The 21,625-nt window shown below is 45.7% G+C and overlaps 2 protein-coding genes across 3 annotated transcripts; one reads left to right on the forward strand and one right to left on the reverse strand.

The window, feature by feature from the left end:
• On the reverse strand, positions 1-16,064 carry LOC144901851 (uncharacterized). 2 transcript variants are annotated; one of them, XR_013629964.1, is made up of 4 exons: positions 15,774-16,064; positions 3,973-4,106; positions 2,818-2,862; positions 1-208 (listed from the first exon to the last, which is right to left on the reverse strand). XR_013629964.1 is itself a non-coding variant. In XM_078797148.1 (4 exons), the coding sequence occupies exons 1-4, from the start codon at positions 5,383-5,385 to the stop codon at positions 165-167; spliced, it is 306 nt and encodes a 101-aa protein (XP_078653274.1). In that variant the 5' UTR covers positions 5,386-5,413; the 3' UTR covers positions 1-164. The 2 variants fall into 2 exon arrangements, 1 of the variants encoding a protein (XP_078653274.1); XM_078797148.1 differs by lacking the exon at positions 15,774-16,064 and adding an exon at positions 5,303-5,413.
• On the forward strand, positions 14,740-19,847 carry nptx1l (neuronal pentraxin 1 like). The gene is made up of 5 exons (XM_058050060.2): positions 14,740-15,307; positions 15,801-16,008; positions 17,261-17,505; positions 17,586-17,765; positions 18,577-19,847. Exons 1-5 carry the CDS (start codon positions 14,864-14,866, stop codon positions 18,796-18,798), a joined length of 1,299 nt encoding a protein of 432 aa, XP_057906043.1. The 5' UTR covers positions 14,740-14,863; the 3' UTR covers positions 18,799-19,847.
• Positions 19,848-21,625: the final 1,778 nt, after the last annotated feature.

A 21,625-nucleotide genomic window follows, 5' to 3' on the forward strand; every position in this document is an offset into this window, starting at 1 on the left:
TGCTCAGTATGGAAATGACACAAAACTTCCAAAGAAAAGATAAAACACGGCGGTCTACCTCTAGATGTCATACACGTGTCCGCCCTCCCGATGTTGCCAACGAAGCCGACGCTATCGTGTTTACGGATGAGACGGCATCAACAGATAAAAGTCTTCTATTCATCTCATTCTGCCAAACGTCCATTTATCACTGCTTTCCGTTTATTTCCTGCAAGAAGAGAAGAAAGAGATGGACTTAAAACATCCACCGCGACCCGGGTCAAAGAAAAGAAACAAAGCAGCAGGAAGGCAACACAGATCGATAGGTTGACAGAGGCGAGAAGTGTCTTGGAAGACAGGAAGTCAGGGTCGGTCAGCACCGACACGCGTCCGTTTCGCCTTCCTTTGGCTTTGTGCGGCCGTTCCAGCTCGAGTTGTGAGACGCCACCGAGAAAACGATTTAGATGAGCGAGCAAGTGTAGACTAGAAAAAGTCTATAAGGGCTTCCTCTGCCTCTGCACTTCGCCAGACGCCATCGGCCCGGACCTGCCAGTCTAACGCCTGAGATAGTCCACACTGATGAAGGTCCACACGGAATCCAAGTGAGTCACTTCCACGGAGTTAAATACTGCTCAGCCGCCCGTAGGGAGAACAGGGATGCTTTTTTTACTGGGACTTTGGAGGCTTTACACTTTGGCCGTACTCATTAGAACAGGGGCCTCAAACAGGGGTCTCAAACACGTGGCCCGCACGACACTAGTTTGAGTCCCACGCCTTGATATGAAAGTTTAATATTTAAACATTGCATATGCTGTATGGTATCATGTACCCAGAAAAAAATATTACGTTTGATTAATGTTCATGTTAAAGGTTAAATAACTGTTAATAGTTAACCTCCCTATCCGTGTGGAAGTGGTAAGTTTTTGGCTTTTTAAGTTTAAAGGAAATAACTTGGAGGCTACCGCAAATCGATCGATTTGTGCGCCAACGATGGATCCATCTCACGATCGATGGGGGATGGATGTGTGTAGTTTATTTAGATGCCAACAGATGGCAGCGCTGAGCGTTGTTACTTACAAGAATCAACAAGAAGTCGATGGATGCAAATTTCAAATCTTTGATTAATTGTCAAGCAGTTCACTTTGTTACCGTTCTCGGCGGGGGGGGGGTGTGAACCCTAACCCCCAACCCTAACCCCTAACCCCGTCATTGTAGGGCTGTGAATTAGCAAATCAACGATTGTCATTATATCGTCAGCGCAGTGTCAAAGCATCGGTCTCCAGCGCAAGGCAGTTATATCTACCGTGAGCGCAGAAATCGATCAATTTGTGCGATAACGATGGATCCATCTCGGGCGCAGCGCTATCGATGAATCGCGCAGATCCATCGTTAGCGTGTAATATATATACTGTGCGAATATGTACATCAAATTCCCAGATGATTTGGGGAATCCAAGGCTGCCGCTTCTCAAACCATTTACCTTCACCTTACACAAATCACGCTCATCGGGTTGCAACGCAGTACTCTGACCAGTCGATACGTAGCATTTCTCACATACCGTGTACTGACATGTTTCCTTCATTATATTCATGCACACTCCTGGGGGGGCTTCCCATGCCAGCTCCCCCCTTTCTCCCAATATTGAACCTTCAGGAAGTTGAGCGACTGGTCAGTTTGACTTTGCAGAAATGTGCTGTTTTGCACTTTGAATCCCTGCCAGGCAGTTTGCTTTGATCGATGCAGCAAAGGCTTAGAAGAAGCGAAGAGGAGCTGGCACCCGTCAGCCACATTGAGTTTCAATTGACAGTTGCTGAGTTCTGAGGTGTTTCTCCAGCGTAGGCAGGTGGCCCAGCCTCAGAGAGCGCCCCCGCCATGTTGAGATAGATGGCTGGCCTCGCACGGAGCCGGCGCTACGCCATATTCTTGCAGCACTCGCATCGGTGATTCTCAACTGGTGGGTCGTGGACCCCCTTTTTCAGTGAGTCGCAGATCTTTGCCAAAGAAAGCATATAGAAATAGAATAAATTGCGTTTTTGCAGAAGGCTAACGGCTAACCATACAATCCGGCCAATGTTCGCTCCCACAACTACAAAATGAGAGAATGGTGTTTTTATATACTCGTAAACTTCAAGACGACACCCCAGACTCGGCCATTGAGCTTACAATAGCTAACATGCTACAACAGGACGCAGACCCATGAACCATCGGGCTGGTTCACCACAGTATGATTCCGATCCGCAAATCCTAATCAGGCTTGTTTCCACGGTAACATTCAAGGCACTTGGAGCGTAACCTTCAATGTTGGACCACAGGAAGTCAAACCATCAAGAAAGTGGACAAATGTGCTACAAGGATTGATGCAGCTCTCTTTTTACGGGCCCTTTAGAGCTGGAAGTCCCAGAGTATACCATAATAAACCGTTTGACGTCAAATACTTGTGGTACACGCCTGTAAAAAAACACTTTGTTAAAGATGTAACGGTTTGAGCTATTCCAGAAGCGTCCTGAATGGAGAAGGAATGGGGCTTTTAAAGAGTAAATATAGCGGCGTAGTGCGATGCGCATGCAAAGTCCCCGCAGGGCGTTTGAAGATGTACATCTGGTGAATATGGCCACGCACGTACGCTCCACTGGGAGGGCGCAGCTTTTAGCATTTGACAGAACACATACGGGCCGGAACTTTCTAGCCTGGCTCCCTCTGATCTTCTGATGTAATTGAGGTTCGTGTTGAGCAAATGTACAAAGCACGCCTGGAACAACATGGGCGAAGTCGGCGGCATGCTAATGCGATGCCATCTATGTGTTTACATGGTTTCATCGCTGCAGTAATTGAACATACCGCCGTCCAAGCGCAGAAACATCAAGGCCCGGCGCAGCGCTCCACCTAAAATGATCGAAAAAGCACAAAAAGTTAGGATGAGACTTACAGTTTGTACTTGTTCAAGTTATTCAACGGCCAATGTAAATTTGGTATATTTGCCATCGATGGATCGTTCCAATAACAGCCGGCTAACCAATTAGTTGACACCCTGTACTATGTATTGTATATAACTGTTAGCATGCTAATACCTGACACGAACACACTGCCCATGTACGTAAGTGTATACAGTTGAAAACAGTGGGAGTAGTTAGCATGCTAACTGCATGTGCCAATATACGATAAAACAGCTCAAATTCTCACATGCTAATGTTCACATACTAGCAATGCTAACATGCAAACTGTTAGCATGCTAATACCTGACACGAACACACTGCCCATGTAAGTGTATACAGTTGAAAACAATGGGAGTAGTTAGCATGCTAACTGCATGCGCCAATATATGATAAAATAGCTCAAATGCTAACATGCTAATGTTAACATACTAGCAATGCTAACATGCAAACTGTTAGCATGCTAATACCTGACACGAACACACTGCCCATGTAAGTGTATACAGTTGAAAACAATGGGAGTAGTTAGCATGCTAACTGCATGTGCCAATATATGATAAAATAGCTCAAATGCTAACATGCTAATGTTAACATACTAGCAATGCTAACATGCAAACTGTTAGCATGCCAATACCTGACATGAACCCACTGCCTATGTAAGTGTATACAGTTGAAAACAATGGGAGTAGTTAGCATGCTAATTGCATATGCCAATGTATGATAAAATAGCTCAAATGCTAACATGCTAATGTTAAGCAATAGATGGAAAGTGTGACTGCTGGAATGATATACAGTACATATTATGTACATGATATATACTGCACCTGACTGGAAGTCGTAGGATCAGCCAAACTGAAAAAAGTGCGACTTAGTGAGGAAAATACAGTAATATATATTGTCTGCGGAAAAGACAACAACATGATTTTACGATGATTTCCTTCTCGGTGTGGGCCTAACAGTCCTTGGGAGAGACACGTAATCATATTGATTACGGCTCTGGGTTGTTACAGTGAGAGATTGTTGCCTGGCGTTGTGTGATGCTGACCACACAGTATCACATTACCTTTAACATACACCCATTGATCGCCGCATTCAAACTTTTCTCCATCGATCAGTGGAACGTGGGCTCGCTCCCGGGTGTCTGACATGTTGTTCGGTGTCAAAGGTCCACTTTTCTCTCGCTCATGCCGGGGAAAGCTAGACCAAAGAGCAAAAGAACAAGATCTGATACTCTGAAAATTCTGTCACAGAATGTGTGAAATGAATACAACATTACCATGGCGACAACAGCAACAAAGTGAGCAGAAAGGCATGTTGTTGTGTTATGCCACGCTTTTGAATAATATAAATGTGATGCAGTCCAAGAAGAAAATTATGACCAAAAATCTCCCAAACACGTCCAGATAGATCATTCTTTCATTGGCTCATCATGAATGCTGTCAATATAGCGGTATTATTATTCTTATGATGGCTGTGAATGCCATTTAAAAAGGCTTTGAATTCAAGCAAATATCTGTGAGACTTTGTTGGGCGCTATAAAACATCAGGATCCTTCAAGAGTCTGCATGTTTTGTGCTTGCCGTTGCATGTAAGTACTTCTTGTTCATCTCTACGTAGATGCCTACAAAACAATACAATTCATTGATCGACTCATTGAACAGACTTCACACTTGAGTTATGCCTCAATGTGTATTCATCAGTTATTTACAAGAAAGTACTGAGGCAAAACACGTGAAGGGTAATCAGTCTGAGGGGTACGCAGGCACTTTACGCTTCCACGACTGAGCTTGTTTAAGCATTTGAAGCGGCAGCGTTATAGTCGTCGACAAAGCGGTCCGGCGGTCTAAAACTTTGAAATGAAGTCGTTGACTTGATCTACCTCTATTGTACACAGCAGGTAATGTAATGTTATGAAAACAATATCCATATCCAAAACAACAACGTGAGACCTTGATCATGTACAGTATGAGCATATTTGGATTCTGAGGACATTAGAGCCCAAGCGCTGAACGATAGCGTTCCAACGACATCTGCTTTTGGGTGCTTACATATTGGTAAATTCACCAAAACTTAGAAAGCACGTCGGGCCCGTTGGATAATTTGTGTAATTTAAGGGTCCCAAACACAAAATCCCAAAACTCTTTCATTAGTGCCACCATTTCATGGACCGTCACTGCATTTGGGGGAGGCGTCTGTCACGACCGGAACTACGAAAAGGTCTCCAGAATCCATGTTCACAAACCAAAACCATGTTGAATGTTTTGGTTTTGGACCAAAATCAGGGGTTTTATTTTGACAAAGGCCCCCAAGGGACCCAAATTAAATTCACGGATCCTAGACAGATGGACCATGGAAAACTGCGAAGCTTTTAGCCTGGGCCACAGGATGCCAACCTTCGACGGTCGGGCTGACAAATCCCCAACTCTGCTGGTGGTGATGGTGGTGATGGTGAAGATGACACCCTGAAGCTACGCATACGTCGCTTTCCGAATCAGTCACAGAGCCCCCCCCCTGTTGTCAACAGAAAAGTGAACTTGCAGGGATGAGAAGAACTAAGTTAAGCGGAATCCAACATCAGCAGGTCCATGCCCCATAAGAAGACCTTATATAATAAACAGTAAGTGATCTCTCTGTGGAGTCTCCTTCTTCCTTCCTCACGGTCAGAAGGAAAGGTCAGGAGACTCATTTTGTGCAACATCAGCTGAAGAACTCAAACTAAAAGCCACCCAGGGAAACCCACAGGAGGTGCACTCCACTGTCGCTGAAATCACTTTCCACGCAAATCACATTTGCTCAGAGGTGGTGAGCCCACAACTGATCATGATCTGAACAAATGTCTTCCCGGGAAGCGTTTGTTCATTCCTCGAGTCGCCTTGGCAAGTTCATTCATGTGGAAAAAAACCACTGAGGAACGCTTTCAGACTGATAACTGGAGCTGAGATCATCTTGAGGACATCAGCTCAACATGCTAACCACAAATCCTTCCATAGATACCTGCTCAGACTGCTCATTGTGTCTCTTAGCAGTGTCAAGAGGGTGGAGGAGACACCAGGAGACAGGCCAGATATAAATGGAGGACATCAACCCAGTAAAAGAACTTCTCTCTACTCATCCATCCATACAGGAACCGTTCCCAGGGGGATTCTGAGGACTTCCAAGGTCAGTTGAGACATCGTCTCTTCAACATGTTGCAGGTTTTCCTCCAGGACTCCTACTGGTCTGATGGAACAGCTCCAAAGGGGGGCATCCCAACCAGATGACGTTGGCATCAACGGTTCTCATCCTATCGCTAACCCAGGAACCTCATTTCAGACGCTGGTAGCCACGGTCTTGTCCTTCAGCACCACCCAAAGCATAGAGATGGTCGGAGAAGAAACTGAGACCTTTGAATTCCGGCTCAGAACAAACCGATGGAGCATCTGCATCACTGTAGATGTCGCACCAATCCGCTTGTCGATCGAGAAAAAACGAACGTTCAAACCAATCAGAATCCAATCTGACCTTAATCTAATCTTGTATTGATCATCATCATTGATCATGGACCTTCAGGAAGCCATCTGTCATGGAGTCCATACAGGCAGATGGAGTCCATCCACGCAAGGAATTTCCGTGGATTAGCCTCCACTTTTCCCTTTGATTTGAGGTTGTTCCGTTCATCCATTCCATCATCCCAACAACCGGAATACGATGGACCTGTTGCTGTCAAGGACCGCCCCCAGGCTGAAGTTCCACAGCAGAAGCGAATACTTGATGGCATGGAAGTGGAAAAGTTCTCTTCCAGTGACTAAGAAGTCAACATCCAGATAAAAAGTGATAGAGAGATTGAAAGCAGGGATGAAATATTGAAGAGAAAAGAAGGTCTATTTTTGGAGTGGAGTGGAGGTGGCTGGGGGCGTGGTTCCCTTCTATTATTGATGTTGCTGTGCGAGTGGGGACGCTCTGGTTTCTCGCCTGAGAGGACAGCAGAGCCGAGTCTTGTGGCGTTCAGTGGGGAGCGCTCATCGCATTAACAAGACAAAATGGAGCAATAAAAGAGAACGAGACACTCCTTAGCGGCAGAAGACTTTCTCTAGCACTTTTTTTTCCCAGTGAGCCCACAAAACAGCAGAACAGGAGGAAGGTTGACATCTAACAGGGAAGACTCTCTCACCTCCTTCCCCACGGAGAGGGCGAGCTTCCAGAAGCATTCTCGGCACTTTCCCATGCGGAATTAGTTCAAAGACAATATGGCTCATGGAGCAGATGCAGCAAACACTCCATTTTACAGATTAGTGATCTGGTGGACTGGTTTCTTAGTGGGCAGGGTTACACAACAGAACCGACGGAACCAACTTCCTGAGGGAAAAGTACGATTCATCTCACGTTCATCTCTTCTGACTTCCATCACTGCGTATGACGGACACATGACCATGACCTCAGCTTACGTCTCCCACACATCATCAATGTAATGCCTTTGGTCCTGATCCTCTAACTGAGGTCAGGGCCAGGCAGGCTCGATGGCGGCGTGCTCGCCAGACACTTTTAATACTCTCACTACTCATGGATGCGGACTGATGAGTACCGTGTATGGTCGTCTCATTTCCAGACATGACCGCTTTTTCAGCTAATTTCCATTAATAGGATTCAGTTTTAATAAACAGAGCATAGAAAACCAAACCTGTTCATGACTTTCTAAATATGCTTTTTTACCCTGTAGACTAAACTTAAGAAAGTGTCTTAAACGGCGTGAGAAATAAGGACAAAGTAAGAAGCCAAAAAGTTACCACTTCCACACTGGACAGGAGGAGTCAGACATGGCATTTTTGACTACATGCAGTGTGAAATTAATGTCATTTGAGGTAATGTCTCATCAATGTAACATTACCGACGGCCAGTCAGCAGAATACTACATATGACATATATTTCTACATATTTTTGGCCACATGACTTTTTGCCTAGGCCATAATCAACCACGGAACGGTAATCATTTATTGACTAATAAAGCGATGTTTGAACCGTGACGTAGTCAAGGATGACTGTGGTCCGATACAAGCTCAGCAAGGACACAAAGTGGACCTGATAGCTTTGGATGAAGTACATCTTTGATAAATGAAGTACATCATCCACTTTCAATCTGGCTGCTCCATGTCAGACTTTGTTCCCAAACCAAGGGCGGAGGTGTTGCAAATGAAAATGACATCCCGAAGCTTAAAAAGCTTTTGGCTGGACGTAAAAACATGCCGGCGTATGACAAAGTAATAGTTAATATAAAATACTAGATATAGCAAATACTGCTCTTGCAGGGGAGGTTAAAATAGGAGATAATACTACATATTGGAGGAAATACTACATTTGCTATCTGTGTAACACATGACAAGGATTGAACACACATGCACAGTAAGAGATGACGCTATAAATGTTAGCTAGCCTGCTTGCTAGGTAATTAGCTGCAGTGTATTAGATATCATGCAAGGAGATGGCAAATATGATTTCATACCAAATTGGCTATTATGGATAGAATTGGAGGGGTATTAAATTATGGATATGAAGCCAACAAAACCCACATAATGGAGGTTGTTGTTGATCATTTGTACACACGATCAAACAAGAAAACACGACATCAATGAGTCATTGCATCATCATGTTTTGGACTTAGTCAATGAGCGAGGACGGACGCATGCAGGGATCCTCCATCGGCAAAGAAGCGTGTGGGTGAGTTGGAATCCAAACAAGTTAGGCCGGCTACAACTTTTTTCCCCACCTCCATTTTTTTTCTGGCGCCAGGCCTGAGCCAGCGTGATTGGATCTTCCGTCTCTCCTGCAGAGAAGACGCCAGACAGACCTTGAGCGACTCAGACGCTTTTTTCCTTTGTGTTGCTAAGCAAGAGCTCATCCCTTCGTTAGACTGCACCTCTTGACAGCGGTTCATGCTTCCGCAGCTTCCCTGACAGCACGCTGTTGGTGCACATGTTGAGATTCCCGCCTACACGATGCCTGCCGATGCCGGCGCTCAGCATCCAGCGAAGCGCAATGGAAAATTCCCAAAAATATGGAAGAAACACTTCCGTAGTAGCACATATAATACTCACAATAGTTAGCTTAATTCATTAGTTATCTTCACTTATCATGCAGCCATAAGAGGGAAAGAAAATATTAGAACACCCCTCAGTGCGATCCAGCACGCAGACCCCATGTGGTCACGACAACAACGCTAACAAAGTAGCTAGGAGCAGACCTCGACTGACTGTAGCGTGTGGGCGTACGAAATGGAGTGGAAAACACACAGCACCCCCCCCATGTGATACCGTGCACACGCCCTGTGGTGTGATACCGCGCACACGCCCCCATGTGATACCGCGCACACGCCCCCATGTGATACCGCGCACACGCCCCCATGTGATACCGTGCACACGCCCCCATGTGATACCGCGCACACGCCCCCATAGTGTGATACCGTGCACACACCCCCATGTGATACCATGCACACGCCCCCATAGTGTGATACCGTGCACACACCCCCATGTGATACCGTGCACACGCCCCCATGTGATACCGTGCACACACCCCCATGTGATACCGTGCACACGCCCCCATGTGATACCGTGCACATGCCCCCATAGTGTGATACCGTGCACACGCCCCCATAGTGTGATACCGTGCAAACGCCCCCATGTGATACCGTGTACATGCCCCCATGTGATACCGTGCATACGCCCCCATGTGATACCGTGCACACGCCCCCATGTGATACCGTGCACACGCCCCCATAGTGTGATACCGTGCACACGCCCCCATGTGATACTGTGCACACGCCCCCATAGTGTGATACCGTGCACACACCCCCATGTGATACCGTGCACACGCCCCCATGTGATACCGTGCACACGCCCCCATAGTGTGATACCGTGCACACGCCCCCATGTGATACTGTGCACACGCCCCCATAGTGTGATACCGTGCACACACCCCCATGTGATACCGTGCACACACCCCCATGTGATACCGTGCACACGCCCTGTGGTGTGATACCGTGCACATGCCCCCATAGTGTGATACCGTGCACACGCCCCCATGTGATATCGTGTACACGCCCCCATGTGATATCGTGCACACGCCCTGTGGTGTGATACCGTGTGATACCGTGCACACACCCCCATGTGATACCGTGCACACACCCCCATGTGATACCGTGCACACGCCCCCATAGTGTAATACCGTGCACATGCCCCCATAGTGTAATACCGTGCACACGCCCCCATAATGTGATACCGTGCACACGCCCCCATAGTGTAATACCGTGCACATGCCCCCATAGTGTAATACCGTGCACACGCCCCCATAGTGTAATACCGTGCACACGCCCCCATAATGTGATACCGTGCACACGCCCCCACGGTGTTACAGAACCAGAAACGTTGACCACCACCAACGCCATCACCAATGCAGCACCACCACCACATCACATGTTATTTATATTTCCCTTTCACTTTAATTAGCCATCTCTGAGTCGAGATCTGTAGTGATAAGAAAATCTCCGAAGATTTCCAAACTCCACAACGTAGTGACATCACGACTGAGGAAAACCAAGGTGACGTTGAGGTCAAATCAGCAAGTCTTGTTTGGATAGGAACCCGTCTGAGCGTGAAGCCCAAGTCTTAATAAAAGAGAGCAAGTCACCAGAGACTCGCCGCATAAAACTGCTCTAATTTAGTGAACACGTAGAAACGTGCACATGTACTACCAACTGTGTACCTGCATGATAAAGCTCAATTCCATGAGGTTTGCTGTGGAAGCCGTACTTCTCCATCTTCTAAGTTACTAAGTAACCGAATGAAAACACCCTTTTGAACACAACACGTGTAAAGTAGATGAAGGCGAGCATAAAAGCTAAGTGTATAAAACCCAAACATGCACCTCGGGGAAGAAAGTGCTGAGCGATGACGAGAGCCGGCCCACTTCGCCACACGCAAACATGGGATTGGCTTCCATGAATACGTTGAGCGCTTGGCAGTTGGCTTGCGTTTGGCAGCACATTAGATGGGAGGAATTCAATCAGGAATGAGTGAGCATAAAAGATTCCCACTACGGTATATTTAGAATTCCTCACACGCCTGACTCTCGGAATGGGGGGGGCGGGGGGGGTTCTATGCACTTGTTTATCTATTTGCTCATCATCTGCAGTGGAAGCAGCACGCTGTCGCGTAATGATGGAGGATGATCCCCGATGTTAGGTGATGCATTGTATCCATTTCCGATGGCGTCGCAGCTCATGCAGATGAAAAATTAATAAGATCACAAAACTTTAATAAAACATGAAAAATGGAATCATACAGTATCACGCACCTTAAGGGAAATGACTCATTACTGTCAACGGATGAAATATATCAGACTCTATTAGCTATTTTTACGCATTGTTGGCAACCGCGACGCATCTTCTGCTGACTACACCCCAAAATGGCCGCTTGCCTCCTGTGGGATTGCAGAAATGGCGGCGTCATAAAACTTTTGTTATAATAACTGTTCCAAATGCAGTACGTGCAGTATGGACCTTACACTCACTCTGTCACCAATTGAAAAAATATATGAATGAATGAATCATGCTGTTCGGCGGTTGAATACGGCCCATTATTAGTCCTAGAGGCGCACCTTTAAGAGGCGCAAAAGTTAAGTTAAGCATTTTTATGCATGAATTATGTGACAGGAAGTAATTGGTTAATTGGAGTCTGTATGAATGAGAGTAGGAATGATTGTTTGTCTATATGTGCCCTGTGATTGGCTGGCCACCAATCCAGGGTGTACCCCCCCCCCCACCAAAAGTCAGCTGGGATAGAGGAAAAAAAAAACAGGGACAGCTTTCCTATTTTTGATCTCAATTTTCCACTCAGCTCAAACAATTTCCTCCTCGACGCTCAAGACGAATGTGTGCCGTCAAACCTGTTTGCCCGTTCAGCACCACGGACAGCACTCTGGGCAACATGCGAGATTGCGACTATCGATTGTTGCATAACACGCTTCCACCGGTTTGAATGCATTATTAAGGAGATGGCGCTCGCCACAGCCGGTGGATGCTGACCCCACAGCGCAACTCCGCAGAAGCGGCGCCGTGTTTATAATTGGGAGGAAAGAATGCGGACCAGATTAGCATCGGCTTGTGTCATGGGTTGAAAAACAACTTCTATCAAAGTCCATGAATATTTCATATTCACAGAGGCCAACGGAGCGTATTCAACAGCTGGTAGGAACCTCTTAGTATTACTTTGCGGGGAAAAGACACACTTTGTGTGACGCAAGTGAAGTTGTGCCCACTTGAAGCATCTGGCTGTGGCGTTTGCTGACGTGTGGGAAGTCGTAATAATGACTTGACAAGGGGGGGGGGGGGGGGCATGTCGACATTGTTGGACGTTGGCTTTCCCACATATTACACATATTATTAAGTGTTAGCATGAAGTGTTTGTTTGTTGTGCTCTCTGATAATTAGAAAAGTGTAAAACACCCATGCAGACATTTTTACAGGACGACGTGAATCATGTCGCCTCCAGGTCTCCGGTTACAAAACTCAATTCCAGATGGTGTTGGTGCTTTGAAAGAAACTTTTTCCTGTTCTTTAGAACTTGCAAGCTGATGGTGTACGACGCTGAGCAGTAAAAAAATTAATTATTTTCTTGTTGTTATGTGTAAAAAGCCATTTTTGCTGCTGTAATAATGATAAAATAATAATAATAATAATATTGTAATTTTTTCCCTACCTAATTCTCTAAAAAATCTAAACATTTTTGCTGTTGTTTTGTATTTTCCTGTTTAATAGTAATTTTATAAAATGCCAAAGGCCAATAAAAATCAGTAAATGCCCCCCTACTAGCCCCAATTGGTACACCCGTAATTAAAGGCTAAATTAATTTAACAAGCCAGCAGGTCCAACATGTATATGTTACCAGTAAGCAAGTTCACCAAGCTCCCAATCTCTTTCTACATCACTGAATCCATTGAACACTTTATCCCCTCGACCCGAAGCATGTCATCAAATACTTGCTGATATCAATTTGTTTCATCACTTCACACGTCCATCCCAGACGCTTACATCACCCTCAATCCATTTTCTCTTATGACATTCCTGCTCGTCTAAACAGCCTAAAAGACTTTTCTCATCTACTTCCGTGCTTCCCATTTGGATAACAGCGGCTTTAGGAACCAAATGCATCTTTTCATTCCTCTTAAAGGTCATTGCGTCATCTCACCGCAACCATAAAACTAAATCAACATTTCAAGACCGATGGTGGCGTTACGCCACCGTTATGGCGCCTGCTTCTGCGGCGCTCTTTCAGCGAAGCGCGCGGCATCCATTTTGACTGTCTAACCCCCGGTGACACAATAAAAGGGGGCATGTCAGCAAATCAAGCATGCTGGAATTGCCTGCTAAAATCTAGACGCACGCGTCAAATGGAAGAGCAACACCTCTGCTAAACACTCACGGCCCGGCACCACCGCCGCTTTTGCCACGCGACACAACTGGAACCTCCAGCGGAAGCTGAAACATTACGGAATTCAACAGCGGAAGCCAAAAGGAAACACGGGAATATGGGAATAATTACAATTTCAAGGAATAAAGTGTAATATGACGTGGTCGTCAATGCTAATAAATTCATCCCTCGTTCATTGTGATTAATTGGTTCAAGACCCGACTGCGATAAGTGAATTTAAGTGGGAAGTAGGATTAAATATCAATACTTTGAATATTTGTGTAGTTTGTTTTTAAAAATATCATTATTAGAGCCATGTAGACATGAAATAACACCCCTATAGCCATGTTTACACTCCTATTATTCTTGTTTACACCACACTGAGCAACTCTTGGCATGGTCACAAGTAAAGTCTGCCTCTTTAAGGAAAGCATGCTAGGAAACTAACTACTTTATCCAGCCATCCATTTTCTAGGCCACTTATCCTCACTAGGGTCGCGGGTATCCGATTTATTTATTGTAACCTTGAAGGGTTTCAAATGAAAGGAAAACGTTAGAAGCTAAAAATGTACCACTTCCACATGCAAAGGGAGGAGAGGTCTTTTTTTTTTTACTCTATGATGTAGGACATATAAAGCTGGCATAGAGATGAAGAGATGCTACCCCTCCAGCATATGAGACGTTTAGATTTCAAGGTGCGCCGCATAGAAATCATCTACCGTCTAACTTCAGCCAAGCGGTCCCCTACAGCCGCGCACGCTGACGTTTGTTACTCGTCCCGTTTATGTCTCCCTGTTCGTCTTTGCTAATAAATCCACTTTCAAGCGCCAATAGAATTTTATTGCTGATTGAATGTTTTGATTTTATTCTGGGCATTAACTGAATGATGCCTGCTGAATAGACAAAGGGGGGTCATAAATTCGTCCTTCCTGGATTAAGGATGCCATAAATTGCTTTTTTGTGGGGTTGCTGAGGAGGACTGAACTGACTGTTGGGATCGTAAAGACGTCTTGCTACTGCGACTGTTTGTGTTAAACGGAAACAAAAAGTAAAAGAAAAAGTAAAAAGCACAATTAAAGGCCAATTCTTTGGATGGAGCTGTCCTTGGTGCTGAAGCCCAACTGGTGCTGAGCGAGTGAGCAAGGAGCTGTTGGCTGCGGTGGTTTTCCCGCCATGCACACACACAATAACAAGGCAAAGTGGAAGTGATAAAAAATTGAACACGTGAGACCACGTGAACAAAACGGGGTGGGGGTGAGGTGGTGGTGGTGGTGGTGGTGGTGGTGGGGGGGGGGGGTCTTCTTTAGGAAATGACGCCGCCTCCGGTGCTTATTAATGAGGGACTGAGATTCCCTCCCCTCCGGTGGTGATGCAGTGAAGCTGCTCTGCGCACAAGCGAGCTCTCCGTATAAAACGGCTCCTCTTCCTCACACGGATTACACTACACGCGCTAAGTCACTGCGGCGCCGCTTTTCTCCCCGACAAAGCAAATCCCAAACCCAGAAATTCCCAAGCAATATGCAGGCTACGGAAAATGGCAGCTTTTGGAGATTTTGTCTATTTTCTTGCCTCTTTTTGCAGAGTTCATGCCAAGACTTTGGAGGACAGACGCAATTCATTTGCACCTCGGTCCCAAAGGACGTGGACATATGCGCGGCCACTTTGCAGAACAGCGTCCCCGGCGAGGACTTGAGAAGCACGGTGGTGCAGCTGAGGGAGACGGTCCTGCAGCAGAAGGAGACCATCATCAACCAAAAAGAGACTATTCGAGAATTGACCTCAAAGTTGGCGCGGTGCGAGAGCCAGAGCGGCTCCGAGGCCGGGGACGGGCGGCCCGGGGGCAGGAGGAAAGAGGCCGGGACCAAAAACACCATGGGGGATGTTTCCAGGGGCCCCGCCGACACTTTGGCGCAACTCTCACAGACTTTGCAGTCGCTCAAGCAGAGGCTGGAGAATCTGGAGGTAGGATGACGCCTTTGCTAATGCTCGGTCAGGGAGCTGGGGTCATTTCTTATTACACTTAATCCTTAATCCATCCTTTTAATATTTTGACTTTATTCTTGTAAAATTACTGCTGATTTTTGTCATTTTTTTCCCCTTTACTACTGTTTTATTTTTATTTTTTAGGCTTTGTGTAAATTAGTTTTTTAGAATGCTACAGTGTGTCCTTTATGGAGACTCCACGTACTCAAGTAGCCTTAAGTGTCTGGGCATGTGAGTCTGCCTTCAATGTCTCTGGAGTATCCAATTTGGTCACACTGTGACCACCCCTGTTATAGATATTCCAAATATTATGAATGTAATAATGCCATCTCTTTGTAGACGTGTGGGAAAATAAAACGTCAAAAAAAAAGGGAGGGACAATCAGAGCAAGCTAAATTCAATATTAGCACTATTTGCTAGCATGGCTGCTGAGTGTAGTCCTGACCTTCCTGATCTTTCTTCCCTTGGTCAGCAATTCAGTCGAGGTAACAACTCGGTGCAGGCCAACAGCCTGAAAGATCTGCTCCAAAGCAAAATCGACGACTTGGAGAAGCAGGTGTTGTCCCGAGTCAACAGCATCGAGGAGGGAAAACCTGGACTCCGGAATGAGACGGAGCAGCGTGGGAGAGTGGAGTCCACCCTCACGTCGCTGCACCAGAGGATCACAGACCTGGAGAAAGGTAGGGGTGGCCGTTAGCCGGATTGGGAATATCTTTGGATAGATCACATGACCACGTGGCAGACGCCACCAGTACTTTGTGTGCGGCGGCGAGAGCCGAGATGAATGACGAGATAAAGGTTAAAAACGTCAGCGCTGCTCTGATGTATTTATCAAATCGAGATTAAAGCAAATCTGGAGCATCACGGTTGTGGATTTGTTGTGTAATGTAGAAATCCAATGTAAATCCCCAAGGGGGGGCGGCCAATTTTACCTTCCTATATTAAGTATTTTCAAGCATTGAAATGGAAATACAAATACAAGGCATTCAGAAGACACATCAAAGACTGTAATATTCCACAATGGCCACTAGGTGTCAGTAGTCTTACTGTAAGGTTTAGCAAGACGCCGAAACAACAGGAAATTAATGTGGGATTGAATGATAAGCACAATAATCCCTATGCTGAGCTATAACTCAAATCTGAATCCACCATATCACTTCCTGTCCACCCCACCCACTCAGCTCCTCCACGAATTGGTAAAGGTGACTGTAGGGGTGTTAGTTCATGTCGAGAGGGCTCTAATAATGTTGTAGATGGGTTTGAACTTTGAAAATATTCCATTTATGAATAAGAAATCCTACTGAGGGAAATTTCACCGATTACGTTGGTTCTGGAAGCAAAGTATTGGTTGCCAATTTGTTTGTATTTCAGTTGGCGATGGTGAAGAGAATAGCCCACTCCCTAGTGTCTTTTAGCTCAATGGCTAGCGCTGTCAACTCTGCACATCTTAGTTGTAGCCCAGGGTGAAGGTGACTGAACTGGGTGGGTAACGTTGGTACCGTGACCTGGTTGAGAACCAGGTCTAGACGGCTCAGAAAGCTCACTCCTAGCGTCTTCGGAGTCAGGCTGCACGTGGAGGTGACGGTCTGGGCGTCATTTTGCACATCTTCGTTTGAGCCAAGGGTGGATCAGGGGAACTAGGCAGGGCTGTAACAGAGCAAGAGGGACCCACAATAAGGCTCCCATTACGAGGCAGGCCAGTTTCACACGGTTAGGTGATCTGGAAAGCGAAAAGAAAGTGAAACTCATACACTCACACCGCACATTAGAAAATAACCGTCAACATTCGCTCCCAAAATGGGAACAGGGATGGCTTTGGGGAGCTTCGGGGAGCGCTTGTCCTGTTGATAAACTGATGCAGCCTCCCACAAGATGATACCGCGCGGTGCAAAATAAACGCCATGCAAACACATTTCTCCTTCCTCTTACCAGGTCAGCGAGAAAACAGGCCTCTGGATAAATTCCAGCTGACTTTCCCGCTGAGAACCAACTACATGTACGCCAAGGTGAAGAAGAGTCTGCCCGAGATGTACGCCCTCACCGTCTGCATGTGGCTCAAGTCCAACGCCTCGCCAGGAGTGGGCACGCCTTTCTCCTACGCCGTTCCCGGCCAGGCCAACGAGTTGGTCCTCATTGAATGGGGCAACAACCCCATGGAGATACTCATTAATGATAAGGTGTTTGCAGGAGATGTTTTATTCCCATGGTATTCCGACTGTCGTTCCGGCGCTGACACTGTGTCTGCACCGCCCTCAAGGTCGCTAAACTGCCCTTCCTGATCAACGATGGCAAGTGGCATCATATCTGCGTGACGTGGACCACGCGGGATGGGGTTTGGGAAGCTTTCCAAGATGGCGTCAAAAGGGGGAGCGGTGAGAATCTGGCGCCGTACCATCCTATCAAACCCCAAGGCTTGCTGATCCTGGGTCAAGAGCAGGTAAATACCGTCTTATGCCCATCAACCTGTAGCGCCTTTACACATTTGGGAATGTCGAGTCTGGAACCAATTCACCGCAATACGAAGTATTACTGTACATTTGAAGTATTCCTCCTCTGTATGGACAGAACGTTGTTATATGAGAAAATACTATTTAGGTCCACCAGAGGGAGCCAGAGGAGTCCAGAGTAGAGTGGGAGACTGACGTCATTGCAGCAATAACCAATGAAATGCTTTTTATTTTAAACCTGTATTGCTAGTTGCCTTGTATATTTCTTATCTAGCTTTTGAGTGGTAAGTTGCTGTGTGATGATTTTAGCGCTCTTTGAGTCAGACTGTTATATTGAGTAATGTGCGGGTTAAAGTCCGGTGTGGCTTATGTATGTACAAATCTGTTTTTCACTTTAAATTTAGTGGGTGGGGCTTAAACGCCAGTGCGTCTTATACATCGACAATTATGGTAGTTTCATTTGCAGTATGTGCAAAGGTTCATTCAGTTATTGGCGTTCTACCTGCTGCACTACCAACGGTTGAGGACCAAGTGGAATACTTTGGTTAGGACCAAAAGGACCCAAACTGGACTCAAACAAGGGACCCCCTTGCAATGTGGCAGCAGTCCAAACCACTCACATTGAAGAATGACCGTTTGACAAATATTATGCTTTAGCTCGTAGGCACTCCGTCAGCATGACATTCAGGCTAGCAAATTGGAATTTGATTTCATTTTACGGCCACATCATTTTTTAATTGGCCACTTTTACTGAAGAATTGAGCTCATTTATGGGACTAACTTCATCGGCCTTTCCAACAGGACACGTACGGAGGAGGATTCGACGCCACGCAAGCTTTCGTTGGAGATCTGGCCAACTTTCACATCTGGGATCGGAAACTATCCGTGGGAGAGATTTATAATCTGGCCACGTGCAGCAGCAAAGCACAAGTGGGCAATGTTTTTGCATGGCTGGAAACGAGCCTCGAGATTTACGGAGGTGCCTCGAAGTGGACATTCGAAGCCTGCCGCCACCTCAACTGAAGCACCAGGAGAGAAGAGATGAGTCAATCCGGTCACCAGAGTGGATGAAAGGAATCGGAGGCATCGGAGGCAAATATTTGAGAGGGTAGAAATGGGAGTTGGTCTCCATACTCCAAAGAAATGTCAATGAAAGATCTCATTAAAATGTGGTGCTTTAATGCACGTCTTTATGTACGGTCTCACTTGTCTGACTTGGCTCACCTCAGAGATGAAAATGAAAGATGGCGAGATGCAGAAGCTCACGCAGGCTTGGCCGACACAACTTTGATGTCATACAACTCAACAAAACAACTTCCTCTCATCGCTCCTTTCCCGTTCTTCATTGCCAGGGATTTTCACTGTGACAATGGACATGGTGGACAAAGTGGATAAAGTGGACAAGTTGAACAACGTGGACAAAGTGGACAAGTTGGACGATGGGTTCCTCGTGGGCCATTTTACTCCTCCCCTTCTTTTCATTCTCTGCTGCTGACTGCTTTGTGTGAAGGGTGACACGTCCATTGCCAACGTTCGAGCCTGAGTGCCTTGGGCTGTTGCAAAGAATCTCAGCACATTCATGAGTGTGTGTCTGTGTGTGTGTGTGTGCGTCTGTGTGTGCGTTCCTGGTGGTTTTCTTGTAATTTAACGCGACATAAAGGTGTTTATCCTGACACTTTCCATGAGGCGAACGTGTCCTGAAATGCAATCCATAGATGATGATGATGATGATGATGACTTGCAGATGTTTGTACATTAGCGGGAATGTTCTCTGTACAGTAACAGCATGTCTTAACGTGTGTAAATGCTGCGTCAGCATCTCTGATCTTTGCTTTTCCTATCGGACCTTTGGGGTGGAGATTTTATACTGCATTGTTACGTATATGCTTAAAGCATGGCGGCACAGACAGATGAAGAACTTCTAGTTTTTGTAATAAATTGTGATACTTGACTCAAACAAGTGGAGACGCGTTTTTATTCTTACGAGACGCGTCAATTTCGGATGATAGAAATTATAAAAATCTAACTTTTTAACGATCAAACATTTTTAGTCGTCATTAGGGATCAACCGATGTTTTTTTTTTATATCGATACCGATTTTTTTTCCATCACCCTGAGTCGATGGCTGATTTTCCTTGGGCCGATACTGCTTTTGCTTCCTCAATTTATATGAAAAAATGACAACGATAAGAAATATTACAGGTCTCAAGTTATATCGGCGAATCCACGCGCATATCGGCCGTTACCGATTCAAGTAAAAAACACAAATATCAGCACGATATATCGGCCGGCTGATGTATCGGTCAATCCTTAGTTGTCATACATTTATTTTGGCGGGGAAGCCGGGTTTAAACATACGCTGGACTGGGGTTTGCATGTCAATAAGCAGAAGATCTATTCTTTGTAATCATTATTTGTCATGAATATATGAATATGAGAGTAAAGCAAGCTGACAACTCAAAATTATTTTCTTAGTCGATTAATCGGAAGCATGTTGTTTGGATTAATCTCGTAATTGGCTAAGCGGCCCGAGACTAATCAATACGAATACAAACAATAAGTGATTTGGTCCGCAACATGTGAGAAAAAAGACAAAAATGTTCATCCCAATCCAAAGTGACGCGGGTTAAAGTCCTGCTTTGCCCAAAACACAAAGATAGTCAGTCTGCTGTCGTGGATGACCAAGGAAATATTAAAATATTCACATTAGAGAGTCTGAAATCCCAAGATATTAACATGTGTATATAAAAAAAACAAGACCAGAAAAGTTGATTAATTGTATCAGCGATTAATTATTGATTAACTATTGCAGCTCTAATTTAGATACTAATTCTATCCATTTCATATACCACCGGTACGCATTCAGGGCCTGGATGGCTGGAGTCTACCCCAGCTGGAGAATCAAGGGTCACCTTGGACTAGTTGGCACGTGCACACATACTCACATTCACGCCGATGAACTGTTTAGAATCTCCAATTAGGCTAGCCTAGCATGCACAGGGGAGGAAAATTATTGCCTTTCTTATTCATCACGGCTTCAAAATAACCCACAGCGGGGGCAAAGAAAGTTGCATGTGCCAGAAGGTGATAAATACTATTGGATTGAGGCGCTAACTCACAGTAAAGTAGGAATCGTTTTTTCACCCCCCCTTTATCATTAAAACTATAATAAAAATCTATAATAAAACTATAATTGGAAAACCATAAAAACGTGTTTTGTGTTGAGTCAGAAATAACAAATGTATGAAGTATGAAGTATGAAGTACATTGACGTTAGAGTATGACCTTCTGGAACTGATTAGCAATGCTAACCACCGTTAGCTACCACCGTCGTCTTTCCTCGCCAACCACAGGTTGTCGATGATACAGTCGGAACGTCTTGCCTTCGGGTTGCCTTCCTTGCGGCGTTATGGAGGTCATCTGGACCCACCACAGTCAGGTCAGATGTCCCACAAATTGGTCTCCGCTCCCCGCTTGGTTGTCTCCCCATCGACGGGCTTTTCCCAAGACGGCGCGGCGTTTTCAGAAGCTACCAAGTGCAGAGCCATTACCAACAGCTAGTGTGACTCTACCAGGTTCGGATTTCAGCACAGATTGGTTCTACGGAGAGTTAGAAGACACCTCTCCCAATCCATCCACACAGACGGTATTGATGTACGCTCGCAAACAGGGGGGGTCACGTCCTGAGTGGCCACCGGAGGCTTAGTTAAAACTCCACTACACCTTGCTAATCCGCCCCCACCCGGCCCCCTCGACCTACAGGCCACAGACACGCTACCTAAGTCTTACCTAAGTCGGGTATATTTTGGGCTCAGTCAATAGCTGGAAATGTCACATCTGCTGACCTCCT

The sequence above is a fragment of the Doryrhamphus excisus genome, linkage group LG16 (assembly GCF_037039965.1).
Source record: "Doryrhamphus excisus strain RoL-2023G ecotype Guam linkage group LG16, RoL_Dexc_Guam_v1.1, whole genome shotgun sequence".
NCBI classification, from domain to species: domain Eukaryota; kingdom Metazoa; phylum Chordata; class Actinopteri; order Syngnathiformes; family Syngnathidae; genus Doryrhamphus; species Doryrhamphus excisus.